Raw genomic sequence first — 18,852 nt, forward strand, 5'->3', positions numbered from 1 at the left:
AGGTGTGTTAATAGTTGTACGTGTGTATGTTCTGGAATGTGGACTCCAGCAGTTTCTAATGGAGGTAATGTGGACCTTGGCTCTGTGTCCTGCAATAATGCTTTATCATAAGTAAAGGTAAAGGGACCCCTGACTGTTAGGTCCAGTCGTGACCGACTCTGGGGTTGCTCGCTCATCTCGCTTTACTGGCCGAGGGAGCCAGCGTACAGCTTCCGGGTCACGTGGCCAGCATGAGTAAGCCGCTTCTGGCGAACCAGAGCAGCGCACGGAAATGCCATTTACCTTCCCGCGGTACCTATTTATCTACTTGCCCTTTGACGTGCTTTCGAACTGCTAGGTAGGCAGGAGCAGGGACCGAGCAACAGGAACTCATCCTGTCACGGGGATTCGAACCGCTGACCTTCTGATCGGCAAGTCCTAGGCTCTGTGGTTTAACCCACAGTGCCACCCGCGTCCCAAGGCTTTATCATATCACATATTAAATAATAATAATAACATGGGTCAGTGGGAGCATTTGGGTGAAAAAGGAGGTTGAGGTACCTAGCTATGTTCACTAGCAGCTGCCACCAGAGGGAGCACTGCATCAATTTGCAGTGCCCTTCGTGAAGAGCGTAGCTGCATTCTGATCTTCACAGTGGTTTGGGAGGTGCAAATCAAGCCAGCTTGTATCAGAATTCAGAAAGAACAAATTCCTGAAGTATCCCTGTTTATTATGATAGAGGGGTATAAAATTATGCATGGTATGAAGAGAGTGGGTAAGAGACTCCCCCCCACCCATCATAATACTAGGACCATCCAATAAAGCTGCATGTTGGAAGTTTCAGGACAGACAAAAGTAATTACTTTTTTCACACAGCACATATTTAAACCATGCTATTCACTATCAAAGATGTTGTGATGGCTTGAAACTTAGCTGGCTTGAAAATGGGATTAGACAGATTCATAGAGGATAAGGCTATCAGCAGTGCCAGAGCTAGCTGCTTCGGCACCCGGAGCAGAGCATATCCTGGGCGGGGCTAGTTGCCTGCAGGGGGTGGGGCTAGCCGCCAGGAGCTCTGACGAGTCTCAGGGGCGGGGTGCTCCGGCGGTGGGAGCCTTTCATGATTAATACACTAATAAGTTTAGGCAATAGGTTTATTAGCGTGAAAAGAATTTGGAAAGGACAGGAAGTCAAGTTTACATTCCATTCTCCTTCTCAATGCTCCTCCTTGATTCTCTGAAGACAAGTGGTCCAGAGGGCTGTTTAAATGCCTTTTTATAAAAAGGATTTCCGAATGGCCTGTGCTGTGCTTTGAAATCCCAATAAGTGGGGCTGCAAAGGGTAACATGACCTGCCACCCATCTGTCAAATTTTGTCCAGCAGGGTTGGAGAGACAAGGATACGACCCACTCACCAGAAAACATTCTCCACCTCTGTTTATCGGTGTGTTTATCTGTCTTAGTTGACCACTGTTTCCTCCAGATCTCCTGTGGTTCTCTAAATGCTGTACTGCAACTCCCATCATTCCATGCTAATGGGAGTTGGAGTCCAAAGACATCTGTGGGCCACAGGTTCCCCATCCCTACCCCAGAACCAGCTGTGGTGGCTGTAGATGAGTGAATTCTAAGGAAAAGTATCATTTCTGCAGTGCCATGAAGTATTATTTACTACATTTCTATTCCAGTCTTCATTTGTAAAGCAACTTACAGGTCCCTCAGGCTAGTCCTCCCATCAGGTCACTGACCTACTGGTACCTACTTAGCTTTAAAACTCTGGTTTTTTTTACAGCCCCTCTATATTTTCTGGTTAAACAAATGTTGCTGTGTTTTGAAGCACAACAGAAACCTGCAAAACCCACTTTGTCCCAGGACTGGAATCATGAAGTAATTCAATATTTCAGTTTCTGAGTAACTGAAGAAACTTATTTTTTATTTTTCTGGTATAATATATAGCTGAGTGGAAGGTTGGGTGGGTCAGAACTGTGGGCAGCTTTGTACTTTTGTAATCAGTGTGGTAGAGACTCATGAATCAAGTTTGGTTTTGCGGGGAAATTCCCTGTGCCTCAGGCCCAGCAGCAAAACAGGAAGCCAACCTAGCAATGAGTCAGAGAGATAGCATCAACTTCCAGTTGTTGGGATTTTGGTGCTTGTGTTGCTCTTCGTCCCTTTAGCAAGTCGCTTGCAGGAGCAGAGTGAATTAAACACGTGTAGAGCTGCTTACTTAGCATAATGTATTCAAGTTGCAGAATTTTTTTGTTTTCCTTGGTGTTGCTTAGCATCACCCAGCACCCTGGACAATGTTCCTCAGTTCCATTGGGCCATCATCCTCTCCCTGCAGTGACACAGATAGAACTCCGCATTTTCAATGGTAGCCTTAAAACCCGATCCTTTTGCACTGCCCTGTGAGAGCTACCCATTGCCATAGCACTGCTTAAGCGCTTCTTCTAGGCTGGTAGCTCAGATGTTAGGGAAGGGGAGATTAGGGGCACAGGAGAGGGGGTCAGGAAGCATGGAAGCAGAAGGAGGACAACATCAAATTTGTGTCTCAAACAAGCAATGTTGAGCTGCAACAGGAGCGGAAGGATGTCTGTCGCACACAGCTGGAAAGAGAGTCGTAGTGATTCTCTTTCATCTTGTTTTCTCCCTCCAGATCAAAGCTGAAGACCCAACAGAAATTCCTCCAGCTCCAGCCCCAGTCCCGGCTCCCCCAGCTCAGCAGCCACACCTGCCCCAGGCCCAGCTTATGTTAGCTGGCAGCCAGCTGGCTGGGGTAAGTGGAAGGTCCCATGGCCAGATAGATTATGGAGTTTGTCTTAAGTGGCCCAGGGGGTGGCAGGGAGGTGGATACAAACAAAGGGCTGTTTCCATGACCAGTTTTCTAACAACTGAAAGTCCTGAACTCAAGAAGCATTGAGCCAACGTTCATTATGTAAAAAGAAGGTTATTATTTGATGGGAAGCTTCTCTCTTTCCATAAAGTTGTTTCATAGATTATGTAGTAACAAATCCAGGTTTGCAAGTATACAGATCAGAGAGAGAGTGCGTGTGTCTTCTGACAAGCACACTGTATGTGTTTATTATTTAGGTGTGCACTTGGAAAAAATAGTTAAAGAAATCATGTACTAAAAGGCCTGTGTCAAAACAAAATAAAAAAATTCCTTCCAGTAGCACCTTAAAGACCAACTAAGTTAGTTCTTGGTATGAGCTTTCGTGTGCATGCACACTTCTTCAGATACCAACACGGCTACCTATCTGTAAAAGGCCTGTGGTATCAGTTAATGATTTAAAATAGTTTAAGGGAAATAGAGGGTTGATAGGAAGATGGTAGCTGGGGAGGCATGGCTCCCTGGCACTCTGGGGTGGACACTGAAGGATGATAAAAAGGAAATGATGATTTTGAAATCTCACCCTTCTCCTCTCCTCTGAATGTGGTAGGTAGAGGCCTGGGGAAGTGGACATTTCTCCTGTGCAGGTGTGGCTTGTGGAGGGGCTTAGATTGAAACTAAATTCTCATTCTGCATTGCCCTAGCAAAATGCTGCTTATACCTTCCTCATATAAGCAGTAAGGGACCCAGAATGGCGTTGTGTGTTCATCAGCATTTCTCAGTAACATGAGAAGCTTAGGTTTGTCCACTCCATTCCTCCTCCTGTGCCTTTCCCAGTGACTAAGGAGAAATTCAACACACACAGGATTTCCTGTCCCTGAACATAACATGAAAGAACAACAGCCCTCATCTGCTTAGTGAAATTGTCCTATTGTGTTGAATTATAAGCACAGGCACTGCTGTCAGGAAAAGAGTTGGCAACCAAGAGGAATATATTGCTTGGCTCTCTGCTTGCTGGGGCTCTTGCTGATGCGCTGGGTGAGAGAAGGACCCAACTAACCAGCTTCTTCCTTCTCTCTGCCTGGTTGATTTCTCCTCCTCCCCTTTTTCGCCTCTACTCCCCTTTTGCCTGGTCACCCCCTCCTGACCTGCCATTTGCTATGCTGCCCTTGGTACACCTCTTCTCTGCCTTCCACTAACCCAGCTTACGGCCCTGATGCCTGCCCAACAGCAGCTGCTTCTGCAGCAAGCCCAAGCGCAGCTCCTGGCAGCCGCCGTGCAGCAGTCCAATGCCGCAGCTGCCGCAGCCTCCTCTCAGCAGCCTGGGGCTGAGCTGACGGCGCCACAGAACCAGCCCCAGACGCCACAGCTTGCCCTGTCGCAGCCAATCCAGCTCACTGCACAGGTAAGGGCTTGTGCACGGGAGGCTCAGCTTGCCGGGGGTCTGGCCAGAATGGGTTGCCCAGCATTACACGCTCACCACCACACAGAGAACAGGGCAGAAGTCAAAGCATATGACAGGCTGCTCATGCAGACATGGCCTGATCCATGGTTGGCATCCATCTGTCTCAGGAGACAATGGAGGGGTGCGCCTTTCTGGGCGAGGTCAAACTGTTGGAAAGTTGCAGTGCCTGCTGTGGCTCTAGAGACCGATGCGGGAGAGACATGTTTTGTTGCAGCTGGGACAGGTGAAGGTGTTCAGTTATGCTGCTGCAGGTGCGCTGCGGCATTTCTTCTCTTATGTAGGGATGTGTATAGAAACTAGAAGAGGATGTGTTTGTTAGATATTATCCTTCGTGAGTTCAGCAGGGTACATCCCTTTGTCGGCCAAAAATAAGGAACCTGTTGATAGGTTAGCTTTAACCTTTAGTTTTAGTAATCCAGGGTGCTTTATTGCAGACTGTGTTTCCTGTTATTTCCCCCTTTTCTCCCTTAAAAACAATAGACACGCCAAACAGTCTTCTTATAAGTAAATATAGATTTACTTGCTCAGTTTCACAATAGCAGTCTTGAGGCAGGCTGAAAATGTAGTTGCAGACATATACAGTAGTTTAGATCAAAATGGAGTTTGAGCTGTGACTCAGATTCAGCACTCAGATTCAGATTCATCCCTAGTCACTGATGAAGCATCGAAGAGAAGAGAAGAGAGAGATTGGAGATCAGGAATCAAAGAAAGAGCAGGCTGGGAACGTGACCGGCTTATATAGGCTGTGCCCCTTTTACCTGGCTGTACCCAGAGGAAGTGGCTCTCACAGGGAGGATTTTCTGTAGACCCTGTGAGATCCAACTTCCTCTGTGTGTGCCTTTCTAGCAAACACACATTGCCACTCTCCACAACAGACCCTGGTCAACAGTAGGAGAATCCTCAACACCTTCACCGGACTGCAGTCCCCAGCATTAAACTGGCATAAATTTGCATGGTAGATATACCCACACTCTTCCTCCCACTCACTTCTCTGTTCTAGGACATCCAGCAGCTGCTCCAGCTCCAGCAGTTAGTCCTCGTCCCAGGGCACCACCTCCAGCCGCCTGCACAGTTCCTGCTGCCACAGGCCCAGCAGGGACAGCAAGGTAAGAATGGCTTGTGTGTGAGAAAGAGACTGCATAGGCCACACTCCGCTTCTCCTGGCAAAAGGGTATTTGCAGGCAAGCAGTTCCTAGTGCAACGAGCCGTTGTTTTTCCGCTGTAAGCTGCAAATGAAATTGCCATTGACTTTATGCCCTGATGGGGGGAAAGCTCAGCGAAGTGCTCTTTCCCAACAACTTTTGAGATGTATAAGAAAAACGTTCTAAAATGTTGTGGTAAATCTGAAAAATAAAACATTGGCACAGGATGAAAAAACAGCAGCATTTGAAAATCAGTGCTATAATACTCTTTCATAGAAGTGCCGTGGCATGAATATTTTAATATTTAAAAATGGTTCTAAAAGCATTTTTAGTGTTAATTAAAACATTTTTTAAAGTAACAACAACAACAATGTAATGAAATGACGCTGACTGGAAAATAATAATAGTGAAGGTGAAATGGCAATAGGTTCGGCTGCTTTAGGCAGTAGATGCCAAAACCAGATGGAAAAGAAAATGGAAGAGTAACAATACTACGGTGATTTACACCTGTAAAGATTCCACTAGTGTTTTTATTGTTAACAACAACAACAACAACAACTTGGGTTTTTTTGTGGTCTGCCGAAAACCAGAAGAAGCAGCACAGAGAAGACACAGGGGGGAGACAATGAGTTGATGATGTCATGTAGATGCCCTATAAAAAGTGAGTGAACCAAGTGTGCGGATAGTAAGCACCTAGTGTGGAAGCACTGTAAGGCAGGGATGGGGAATCTGTGCCCTCCCCCCTCCAGATGCTCTTCGATCTACCAAACTACAGCCAATGTGGCCACTGGTCAGGAATGGTGGAGTTGTAGTCCAGCAACATCTGAAGGACCACACATTCCTCATCCCTGTTTGTAAGCCTTGGACAAAAAACCCAAAACACAGAGTTCACTGTCAGCCTACATCTACTTACCCCACCCTCAGCAAGCCCAGGTCTACCACGAATTATGTTCAGTCCTGAAAGGTGATAAAATCATGTGTCTGAATACACAAGTACTTTTCCCTCACCACAGAATTCCCCATTTGTTCCCCCCATTCTGAGACGAAAAGGTAGATTAGGGAACTGGAGAAATCTGTTCCACTTTGCCTCAGCATAAAGCATTTTATTCTCTCAAGTTAGAATCATGTGCTGGATGGTAGGGATGAGACGATTTGCCAATTTTGCTTCATCTCAGTTTTTCATTTTTCCAATCTTAAGTTTCCACACCAGTTTGCAATTAAAAAAAAGAAAGTCCTCATGAAAATTCCATCAACATTTTTGTACGAATTTATCCTAATAAATATATTTTTGCAGAGCAATTTTCTTAATATAACACTACATTTCTATGTTATTTTCACAAATATATGATTTTATATGCAGCCTTTGCTCTCATATATGAATCTTAGTGCAAAATAACCTAGCTGGAGAACTGCATTGCAGAATTTGGAGAATTATGAATTTCAACAAATGGCTGTGTTTCAGTTTATACTTTGTTTCAGAAAGTGTGAATTAAATAGGCTCACCTTCAAATTCCTCCCCAGTCTGCAAGAAAAGACAAACAACTGTGAAAAATAGAAAAACCACATTTTCTAAATGCTGCAGTGTCCAGCTAGGCTTTTTTCTTGTCTGCACATTTTCAGCAGTAGCTGCCATTGTGAATTTTTATTTTCTCTTCAGCCAATGAGGAGTAGGATTTTACTTCGCTTAAATAACAACAGTGGAGGTTTTTAGGGGTCTGAAGAATGGCACCAAATTGGCAGATTTCCCCCCCGGGTTTGATCAGTAACTTTTCACACGGTGGAATAAGGTGGTGCTTGATTTTGCAAAGCTGAGCTGCTCACTACATTTTTCCCTCACAGGGCTGCTCCCGACACCAAATCTCTTTCAGCTACCTCAGCAAAACCCAGGGAGCCTCCTGCCGAACCAGCCTCGTGCAGGACTCCCAGCACAGGTGAGTGCGTAAAATACTCAGTGGGAATGCAGAGATTGCCAGCCTTGGTCTGGCAGTCTCATTCTTCATCTTTTAATGCTGTACTCTTGTCTGCGCCAGTATATCTTGCTTTGAAGAAAAGACTGCTTCACCACAGTTAACGCAATGCAACAATCATTTTGTCAGACCCTTGAAGGCAGTGGCGATCAGGAATTTGTTTATTTGTTTAGTACATTTACACCCCTTCCATTATGGAACTTGATGGTGGTGTGCATGGAGGGGGGGGGGGTCCTTTCCCAGTCAGTCTTCCAACTAGGCACTGATCAGACCTGCTTAGCTTCAGCGTAGTGTCTCTGTATCTTGTGCCCTGGGACTATGCAGGTTGTGATCACTCATCTCACCTTTGCCTCTGCTTAAACAGTTTTCCGTGTATTGTTTCAAAGACTTGCAGAAATGTCTGACCAGAGCCAACAATGGGATATAAGTAATATGGTAATATTGACACCACCTGGGAAGCAGTGTCCTTTTGTCCCACTGCTTGGCCCGGGAGGCAGGGAGGGGAAAACCACTCTTTAGTGTTCAACTGAAGCACACAACAAGTTGGGTTTTCTCTAGATTTGCTCCAGTGTGGAGCTAGAGTGCAGGGTTTCCCTGGGAAAGGAGTGAGTCAGGCAGAAGACCATTTGGCCCCATGCTTTCTAGGCATGGGACTGGTAGAAGTGTGGATGAGCCCTAAGCTGTTTCTCTGAGCTCTTGTTCATATATTATTCTTTGCCTTCTGTTCGGTGCTTTCGTGCATCTTGGTTCAGCATTTCCATGTCTTCTTTCCGCTTCCCAGCAAGTGACTCGGCCTGGCCTCCCCGAGTCCCACCTCACTCACTCACAGCCGCCCAAATGCCTGGAGACCCCTTCACACCCTGAGGAGCCCAGTGACTTGGAGGAGCTGGAGCAGTTTGCCCGCACCTTCAAGCAGCGGCGTATCAAGCTGGGCTTCACACAGGTACATGCCAAGGCATCTGGCTTAGGCTAGTCCACGATGGAAGAGTGGGATGTTGTTGGTTTCCTTTAGGGGGCTGTGCCAGATGTTGCCCTGTGAACATTTTCACTGTAAAATTATTATTATTATTTTCTCCGCCCCCCCCAAAGATCTTTATTGAAACTTAACATATATACATAATAACCAAAATTCCCAATGATTCCTTTACATAAAATATAATATCTAAATTACAACAGCTACTTAATTATACACTTAATTATAAAACCCACCACCCACCCTCTACTTCCCTCCACAGCAATTCAACTTCTTTATATTTCTTTCTACCTTTTCTCCTTGCATTCTGTAATAAATTATTTTTCTTACATTCTGATTTTTCCTTCTTTCTTTATTGGTTTTGTTATTGCTTGCATTTTTCATTCTAAGCCTATTAGCATGTCATTTTTAGAACAATATTTTGACATATAATCTTCGAAATACTTTCACTCCATTCTTAACTTTTGATTTGATTAGTATCTTATAATTGAAGTTAATTTTGCCAATTCTATATACTCATTTAATTTACAAACATTTTCACTGTGAAATTACTGTTCCGTTTATTAAATTTCTATATTGTCCTCCATCCAAGGACCGCAGGACGGTTTATAACATAAAAACACAAGAACACATAACATAGTAACAAACAAAAACAAGAACAACTCTCCCCTCAATTTAAAAGGCCTTCAGTTGTTTAATTAGCCAAAGGCCTGGGAGAAGAGGAATGCTTTTGCCTGGTATCTAAAGGTATGTAACGAAGGTGCCAAGCAAGCCTCTCTGGGACAGCATTCCAGAAGCGGGGAGCCAATGCAGAAAAGGCCTGTTCTCCTGATGTCACCCTCCAGAGCTATTGTGGAGGAGGCACACAAAGAATCATAGAATTGTAGAGTTAGAAGGGATCCCAGTCCAACTGCCTGCAATGCAGGAAAAAAGAGCCTCACATAATGATCGTAGGGTCCAGGTTGATTCATATGAAAGAAGCATCAGGGATTGAGGTGGCAATGTTCCCTGGAAAAAAGAGACTAAGGTCACTTCCAGATGACATGTTTATTGAACATTCATTCCAATTTGTTCGCCCAAAGTTTGTGGGGTGGTTAGACATTGTTGGACATTAGAGGCTTTAGTTGAGATTCCTGCACTGCAGGGGGTTGGACTAGAGGACCCTTGGGATTCCCTTCCAACTCTACAATTCTATGAGTCAGTGATTTAGCATTCATTCTTAATTGTTCACAGGGAGCCTAGATCATGTTGATCTTTTGATGAGGTGGTCATGTATCTCCAAATCACATTTAATTGTGCAACCTGAACTTGCCTGAATGTGATGGAATCAAAAATAGTGACATTCTGGAAGTGCCCCCAAACTTACATAGAACAAGGGCAGCTCTAGAAAGTACATTCCCCATGCTGGTTGCATAAGCACAACCTTCTCTTTGGGATCAACCTGAGGAGTGAGGCAGAGATCACGCCAGTATGAATGCACAGCCTTAAGTATTTTATTTTATTTTATTTTATTTTATTTTATTTTATTTTATTTTATTTTATTTTATTTTATTTTATTTTATTTTATTTTATTTTATTTTATTTTATTTTATTTTATTTTATTTTATTTTATTTTATTTTATTTTATTTTATTTTATTTTATTTTATTTTATTTTATTTTATTTTATTGTTTTATACACAGACTTTTTTTTACTACTTTTAGCCAAAAATGCCTCTCTAAGCAGTTTATAAGCATCCACAGTACAAAACCAGTAATATTTTCAAGAATTTTTAACAGTAGAAATACATTATAAAACAGTGGGTTGTATTCAGCAATTAGACCCACTGAAATCAGTGGACTTTAGTTAGTCTTGTATTTCAGTGGGTCTATTCAGAGTATGATGCAACCCATTATCAGTAATGCAATAAAATTGAAGAGGAATAAAATCAGCCAGCCAACTAAAAATTCCATAATCTAAAACACTTGGGCAAATGAAAAAGGTTTTAGGCATGTACCAAAGAGAAGAAAATGTTGGTGTCACCTGTACCTCCTTGAGGGGAGTATTCTACAGTTGAGGCACCCTCTGATGTTTATACATGGTGTATTTCTGCTAGAGATGGAACTTGGAGAAGGGCCTTCTCAGATGATCTCAATGCCCTGGCAGGTTGTATGCTCTCAGTAACAGCTTCTCCCCCCACCTCTGTCTCTCTCCTCCACAGGGTGATGTGGGGCTGGCCATGGGGAAGCTTTATGGGAATGACTTCAGCCAGACAACCATCTCGCGCTTTGAGGCACTCAATCTCAGCTTTAAGAACATGTGCAAACTCAAACCTCTACTGGAGAAATGGCTCAATGACGCTGGTAAGTGGAGAGGAGGAAGCGAGCAGGAAGAAGCTGAGGTCGGCTGGAGGAGGGGTTAAGGCCTCTTAGAGGCAAAAATAAAAGAGCTTTTGGGGTGGGTGGGAACAGGCGATTAGAAGGAAAGTGGAGCTCAAGGTCTGAGGTATTTTCTGCTGAGGAAGCTAAGCCCTGATTGAGTTGGCGGAGAGGAAAGCTGTGGAAATGAGCAGGTGTGAGGGAAATCATTGTCAGGGCTGGGGAGAGCATAACGGAATAGAAAAGACTGACTTCATTATCTAAGAATGGTCCCCACATGTCTGGCCTAATGCAGGTGTCAGATAGGCCTGAACAGGCCTTTGGGGGGGGGCTGGGGGGTGGACAGGGGCCCAAGCCTCCAAGGACAGAGGGAGAGAATGCTAACTTCAGGCCTTGAGGAAAATTCACTTTATGGGCTCAAAGTTCTGCAGATTACTTTCCAGTAAGGCAGAGCATGGGAAAATATTTCCTCAGCATATACATTCAACTTTAAAATTGCCCCTTGACTGCTACTAAGATAGATCTTCAAAGGTTTCATTTTTTGAGCTGAGAAACTACTGTTACATAGGCCGCATAAAAGCCAATCCAGTGTGAACTCTCTAAAGCAGGACTCCAACATAGCCCCCTCCAGATGTTGCTAAACTCCCATCAGCTCCAGCCAGCATGAACAGTGGCCATAGATTATGGGAGTTGTAGTCTCAACAACATCTGGAGGGCACCATCTCTAAAGTCACAAGGAGATGGCGGAGAGGCAAGGGAGTGGTCTCACTTCTCAAGGCAAGCAAGTGGAAACTAGGCCCAGTAGAGGGAAGGATGAAGACAGCAAAACTGGATCAAGCCACAGGATGGAGGTGGGGTGCTGTACACTGGGTGATGATGTTTGCAAGGTGACTAAATGGCTCCCCCACACCTCATGTTTCAGAGACAATGTCTGTGGACTCCACACTTCCCAGCCCCAACCAGCTAAGCAGTCCCAACATGGGCTTTGATGGGCTGCCAGGCCGGCGCCGCAAGAAACGGACCAGCATTGAGACCAATGTCCGCTTCGCATTGGAAAAAAGCTTTCTCGCGGTGAGGCATTTTCCCATTGTCCAGTCCCCCACGTACCTAAAGAGTGATATGGAAAAGCCAGGTTTCAAATTCCTGTTCTCCTGCGAAACTCTGACCTCGGCTAGTACGGTTCCTCACCGAACCCACATCTCAAGGCTGCTGTAAGGACAGAAGCAGATAAGACCATGCATGGGCCACCCCGGTTTTATTCTCAGGAAGCGTGTGACATATAAGGAAATGAATAAAAACAAAATTAAGCAATTTTTCAATAGGTTCATTTAGATTGTATATCACTTCCCAAGGCTTTCAGCAACTTTTCCTTATCTCTAGTTCTTCATGGGGAAAAGCTGTAGGGGGAAAAGGCCAATCTTACTGCCCTTGGCAGCAATTGCAAGAGAATCATGGGTTATGCCAGGGAATGGGAATCTGAGGAACCAAGGCAAGGGTGGGGAACCTTTTTCAAAGTAAGGGCCACATTCCTTTCTGGGCAACCTTCCAAGGGCCATGTTAGTGGTGGGTGGGGCCAAAGGCAAAAGTGAGTGAGGCAATCAATATACATAGTAAACCTTTGCACAGTGGGCAAGTTTCTATACATACCTCTCTAACCTCAACCTAGGCAAGCAAGAGGCATTATCTGAGTTCAGTGACACATTCCTGCCGGGCAAAAAACACTTGTGAGAATTGAGGCCAGCTATGCATGGGGCCTGGAGAAAGGAGGCATAGCCAGAGAGAGTGGCATGGAGGCTCACATTCGGCGCTTGATCCTGAGGTTTCTCATCCCTGGACCAGGCATGAGTCAGAATCAAAGAAAACACGAGAGCCAGGAAATCCACTTTACTCTGGCAAACTCCTGACCCAAACAGGAAGCCCTCTATAGCTCTTCCTATTTAGGAGGGCCCAATGGCCATCCTAGGAAGAGCTTGAGAAGACTTCATTGCCCTACCTAGAAGTCCAAAACTGCTGCTCTGGTGGCTCACACAGAGCCAAGGGCTTCTGATTTTAGTCCAGGTAATTAATGACACTCCTGTTTTACAACAAAGGGGAAAACAAGGCTGAGAGAGTATGACTTGCCCAAAGTCTTTATGCCAGTCTTTGGCTGAGCTACCACTTGAACCCAGGTCTCCCAAATGAATGGCTGACTCTCTTCTCATTTGATTCCAGCTGATAGAAGTGTGTACACACCATACATTTAAAGCACATTACTTCCCCCAGAGAATCCTGGCAGCCGCAGTTCACCCTTCACAGCACTACAGTTCCGAGGATTCTTGAAAAACCATGTGCTTTACATGTGTATTTAAATGCAAGGTGTGTGCACAGCCTAGGTGTGTGTTCTAGGTTGTTTTTTAAGTTCATTTAACTCTGTTGCGTTTAACTGATAGGTCAACTTAAGCCTCACGTTACTGGTTGTCAGAAGCAAAGGCAGGGAAATTCTCAGCAGGTTGACGTTTTGTCATGTACTGTGTGCCAGAAAGAGCAGAGAAAATGACACAGAGCAGCAGCAGTTCTGTGCCTCATCCTTTCTAGTTTCATCCGCTGCCAGTATTTCAGGTTCACGTGATAGTTTGGCAGCAGATCTAACGTTCTTTAGAATGAGTAGAACAGCCCTCTACATGTTTCTATGATTTGTTTTGTTTTGTGTTCCTGTTGGGACTCTATGCCATGACTTGCCCCAATGTCACACCATCCTGTTTCCCCCCCTACTTCCAACACCTTCCCCAAACTGCAGAACCAGAAGCCTACCTCAGAGGAGATCCTACTTATTGCCGAGCAACTGAACATGGAGAAGGAGGTGATTCGCGTCTGGTTCTGCAACCGCCGCCAGAAAGAGAAGCGGATTAACCCTTGCAGCTCTGCTCCCATGTTGCCTGCCCAGGGCAAGCCTCCTGGCTACAGCCCTCACATGGTACGTTCCTACACACGTTCACTCCCCCCACCCCCCGGCACAAAACTCCATGGAATATACCTGTACGGAACATGCCTTCTGTGCTGTGCAGGTGAGGGCTTCTTGCAGATACCATCTTATCAGGGTGTCCATTCTGCACAATAGTTGAATTTGGCCTTTAGAGCTTATTTATTTCAGTAAAATTATATGCTACTTGTTTTTTTGTTTTTTTGTAACCCTCAAAGCACTTTACAAAAAAGCAATAAAATTTATCACTTTAAAAAAAAGATAAAAGCAACTGTTTAAAACTTTCAAAAAATTTAAACCAGTGATATGCTAAAATAATAGTAACAGGTGTTGTGGTACCTACCTGTTAAATATTGGACAGGTGCTAGCTCTGTTTGTCTTTTTGGCACCTGCTGAGGACTTTCCTCTTCCAGCAAGCCTTTTAATTAGTGGCCTTTATCCAAGTCTGCATATGTGTCAGGATTATTTCTAAGATGCCTTAATAGTGCTACTTTTTCTGAATATGCGCCCCTGGGCTTCTTTCAGAGAATAGACATTTAATAAATAAAAATGAATAAATTTAATACATACATGTATTACTTTCCTCTGCACTGCACATTTAATCATACACTTAGCTTCACAGTTTGGAGTGTGAACCCCACCCCCACTACTTCCCCCTAATGCACAATGCCTACATTACTTGCCCCCCATATGATACATAGCTTCCTTCCTTGATACATCCTATTACATGATGCATATATTGTGCTCATACAAAACTCTGCCTACCTACCTGATCTTTCACTGCAACTTCACTGAGCTTGCATTTACCAATCCACTTACCACCCCATTTGATAAAACCATACAAGGTACAAACTTTCCAGGTCCCTAGGCATCTTACCTTAACTTCCTCAAATAATGTGCATTCCTATTGCTCACATTACAGAATTTGTGTCTAACATACTTAAATCGTTCATGAGTGTTGCCCCAGCCTAGTCTGCTAGTTGCATCTTAGATATGATCCCCAGTCAGGGGAGAAAGGTCTTTATGTGGATTTTATCCATTGTGTCTCTGACAGTCCGTTTCTCTGCTGCATCTCCTCCAGGTGACCAGCCCAGGCACCGGCACAAGTCTGCCCCTCTCCCAGGCTTCCAGTAGTCTGAGCACAACAGGTAGTTGTCTTTTGGTGACACATTCCCTTCTTCCTGGGACCCCCTTTCCCCTTTCCTTTGCCTCCTTCTAGCACAGCTGTCCAGTGGTGGGCTGCTAAGAGCTCAAGGTGTTGAGGTTGTGGGAATGACACAAGAGCAGTCTGTTGGGTTATGAGTGAGAATGTACCCTGATGTTAAGACTTCCAAAGGCCCAAGCGCTTTTGAGGACCCACTCTCGGCACTTGCAAAATGTTTACAGTCATTCAAAGCACCTGCTGCCTCCATTGCCACCTCCTTCCCCAGCCCTGACCTGTATACCTTACCTTGGCACAGCAAGAGGTGGCAATGGCAGAGAAGGCAGCAGGTGCTCCAGAGGCCCCAAGAGAGCATGTTTCCATGCCAGGGAAGGACTGGGACTGCCAGGTAAGAAAATGCTGCTATGCACATATTATTGACTTGAGATCATGGGACTAGTTGTCCCAGTCCCGTTCCTGGTGTGGAAACAGTGCTTTCCCTTTAGCTCTGCAAAACTTAACTTCTTGCTGCATGCTTAAGGAGACTTGGAAGCAAGACTTGGAGTGCTAGTGAGGCCAAAAAGAGCACAAGAAAGTTGTGCTTTGCTCCCTCTGCTGCTACCACATACCCCACACACTGGGAAATTGCCTCCGAATTGTGATGACCTGGCACTTGTAATGCCGCTGGCAATGCTATGGCAGATGCAGAAGAATTGTGTTGAACTTGGTGAGATCTGCAGCCTGGATTCTGGGGTGATGCTCCAATGTTCCATCAGCAGGTGATGGCAGTTGTATTGTCTGGTTACACCACCACATAAAACCAATGCGAAACTGTCCAACCTGAGCTAGTGCTGATATATTCAATGTCGTATTAGCACATGAATATGTGCAACAACATCCAACAATAACATTTTTTTCTTTTAATGAAAAACATTCTTAGGAGGCTGCAATTTTGGGCAGACAAATGACATGTGACAAGGAGGATCTTAACTATTTGTGTGATGGTTTTTTTTTAATGTTCAAAAGCATATGCACTTAGCTGGCTTAGTTCTCCATAGCGTTCCCAATGTGTTTACCTGTGCAAATTCTCATCTGGCATTCTGTAGAGGGAAAAGCTGTTTTGGAGAAACTGTCCAACTACTTGAATGAAACACAGAGGGGCTTATTCACACTTCCCTTTTGCCCCACTCTTTGCAGACACAGGTCTATGCTTAAAAGGTCAGTGCCTCTGGATCTTTCTCTGCCAAAACCTGCTCTTTAGCACTTTTCTAAAGCAAACATCAATTTGGGTTTTCTGCAGATTTACATTTACTCCGATTGAGCGTTAAAGAGCAGGTTTTTGCCGAAAAAGCTTTGCAGCAAAAAGAAGGGTGTGTGCGCGTGCTTGGACACAGAGTTTTAAAGTGCGGACTGTGCGCAGAAAGTGTGGATAAGCCCTAAGCCACAAACCATGGTTATACAAATAACACGCAGCTTGAACTCTCCTACTTTGCTCTTCTCTTCCTACAGTGGGAAACAATCTATGGAGTTGTTGGCTTAGGGCAGGACCTGAGTGCAACAGCACTACTCCCCACTTGTGATTCAGAGGTATACTGCCTTCAGTACTGGACTGGTATGGGGGCAGACCACGATGGTGGCTTCACCCGGTGGTATATCACAGGTGAAACTGATGCCGCTCCTGAACCCGTCTGCTACCAGTGCCACTTTCAACATTGGGCCACTGGTAGGTAGCAGAGGGACTCAGGATCAGCGGCGGTTTCACCTGCAATATACTGCCAGGTGAAGCTGCTATCACTCCGCCTTTCATACCACAGAGGGAGGAGTGAAGAGTGTATTGCCAGGCCAATACAGCTTGTTCCTCCCTTGGCTTCTTTAAACCTGTCCCCAGCTGAGCGAGCCCCGATGCTTTGCGCACAAGCTGGAGAAGCATAGGGCTTGCTCAGCTGGGGGGGCGGGCCTGGCAGGAGCAGTTTAATGTTCAGCTGGGGTGGGGAGCTTTCCCACCCCCACCCCCCAGCTGAGCCTTGCAAAAAAGCCTCACAAACAAGTTGTCACAGCTTGCAAGGCGCAGGGGTGAAAGCGTCTCTGCTTCCGTGGTGAGAGCTGCGGCAGTTTCACCCCACGCCTCACTGTATCCAGTAGTAGCAAGATCAAAATTTTAATTACATGCTCCGCAAAGATGTACTTAGTTTTGTCCTGACTCTGAACATTCAGGGAATGAGATGTCACACTGAGCTTCAGAGGAACTTGGAAACATGTAGAGATCTTGCACTTCTGGGTGCCTCTGAAGTTCAGCCTGCCGTTAGAGGGATGCCCTCTCTTGGGGGAGAGGCAGAACTGGTGCAGCTTCAAATATTGGTTGGCTACCATGCCTGTGGACTCCTGCTTCTGACCACCAGCAAAATGGAGCCTTGGCAACTCTCCTTCACTTTCTTTGCTCTTCTTTTGGACAGTTACTACCTTGTCCCCCACAGTCTGCTCCCTGACCCCCAGTCGGACAGCGGTAGGAGCAGGGGGCACCACCCTCAACTCGGTCACGCCACCCCCAAGCAACAGCACAAACCCCAGCCCCCAGAGCAGCAGTCACCCAGCTATCAGCTTGCAAGGCCTGAATCCCAGTACGGGGTAAGTGGTGTGGGAGAGAAAGGTCTTTGTGGGGGGTGGGGTTCAGCTTCCTCAATGGTTGGACTGTGGGAGAAGAGGTTTGATCCTGGCTAGGCTCACACTATTAGAGGGAGGGGGCCTTGGGGGACATAACCCAAACAGTACGGGAATTAGAACTCACCTGAAATAATAGATTATCCATAAAACAATGTCTCACACGTCATTTTAAGCTACCTTCTGGACCCATTTTGAACAGGTGATTGCGGGGGGGGGGGTGGCAGTCTAGTGTTAGCACTGTAGATCCCCAACTTTAACCTGTTGCCTCTGGTTTGATTTCAGAAGCACAGTGCTAGGGGTGAATGCAGGGTTAAACCCAGCGCTAATGGCCACCAACCCGCTGGCCACCATACAAGGTTTGTGAAAAAGAAGATCAGACATGATGTCATCACTGCCATTTGCTCCACTGGCCTGTCTGTACAAGACTCTGTGTGTGTGTGTGTGTGTGTGTGTGTGTGTGAGAGAGAGAGAGAGAGAGAGAGAGAGAGAGAGAAGCAAAAAGTGTGTGTATGTGAACATATACACACAGAAAGAATACATAAACCCGAAACACAGCCATTCTTCAAAACTGATTACATATTAGGAGAAATTCACACTAAAACATTGGTGAATTTTCATGAGGATTTAAAAAAAAAAATTAAATCACAAACTAATGTGGAGAGCTGAATTTAAGATTGGGAAAATGAGAGACAGAGAAATTGACATATTCACTCATTCCTATTCTCAACAGGTGGCAGCATTGAGCCAACCATGAATTTCTCTGCCCACTTCTTTCAGTTTACCCGCGTTGTCTGCTCACTGAGGTCATCATAAAGCACAGGGTCTGTGATGTAAAACTCTGTGTCCAAGGCTGAAGTCCAACATCCTGTTCCCCACAGTGACCAGCCAGAAATCACACTTGTAGAAGTGCCTAAAACCAGCCTGTACAACTGGTTACCCACCATGCCCAATGCAGTCATGCACGATGGCTTATCAGAGACTCATTGAAACCAGTTTTTAATGCCTGCTTGGAATTACAAAAATGGGATTGTCAAGCCCATGGCGCATCACTGGTGTGCCTGCGTTTTGCCTTGATGGGTCACAGATTGAGCAGATAAAGCTGTCTTGCCCTGAATCAAACCCCTGGTCTGTCTAGCCCAGGGTTGTCTATTCAACAGCAGCTCCTATAGGATTCAAACAGGGTTCTTTCAGCCCTGAGATCCTTTTAGATGGAGATGCAGGGCATTGAAACTGTGTCCTTCTGTAGGAAAGGCATGCGTTCTACCACTGAGTTAGGGCCCATCCGCATGTGCTTTAAAAACGCCTCCCCCTCTGATTTCAAGCATGAAACATTTGAGTTTGGATGAAAGTGTATATGAGCTGCTGTGCAAATGTTGTGCGGGTGC

At 45.3% G+C, this 18,852-nt stretch overlaps 1 protein-coding gene across 11 annotated transcripts in view; it reads left to right on the plus strand.

The window, feature by feature from the left end:
- POU2F2 (POU class 2 homeobox 2) overlaps positions 1-18,852 on the plus strand; it is a 105,515-nt gene that overhangs the window by 83,307 nt on the left and 3,356 nt on the right. For 9 of the 11 annotated variants that reach the window (XM_081868980.1, XM_081868982.1, XM_081868977.1 and 6 more), the window contains 11 exons: positions 2,630-2,749; positions 4,008-4,208; positions 5,269-5,374; positions 7,250-7,341; positions 8,159-8,320; positions 10,550-10,691; positions 11,629-11,777; positions 13,483-13,659; positions 14,747-14,813; positions 17,260-17,431; positions 17,750-17,823. In XM_081868980.1, the coding sequence (XP_081725106.1) occupies positions 2,630-2,749; positions 4,008-4,208; positions 5,269-5,374; positions 7,250-7,341; positions 8,159-8,320; positions 10,550-10,691; positions 11,629-11,777; positions 13,483-13,659; positions 14,747-14,813; positions 17,260-17,431; positions 17,750-17,823 (1,462 nt within the window). The remainder of the gene's footprint in view (positions 1-2,629; positions 2,750-4,007; positions 4,209-5,268; positions 5,375-7,249; positions 7,342-8,158; positions 8,321-10,549; positions 10,692-11,628; positions 11,778-13,482; positions 13,660-14,746; positions 14,814-17,259; positions 17,432-17,749; positions 17,824-18,852) is intronic. The other 2 variants (XM_081868978.1, XM_081868976.1) reach the window with 2 other exon arrangements.

The sequence above is a fragment of the Podarcis erhardii genome (assembly GCF_964252035.2).
Source record: "Podarcis erhardii genome assembly, chromosome: 7".
NCBI classification, from domain to species: Eukaryota; Metazoa; Chordata; class Lepidosauria; order Squamata; family Lacertidae; genus Podarcis; species Podarcis erhardii.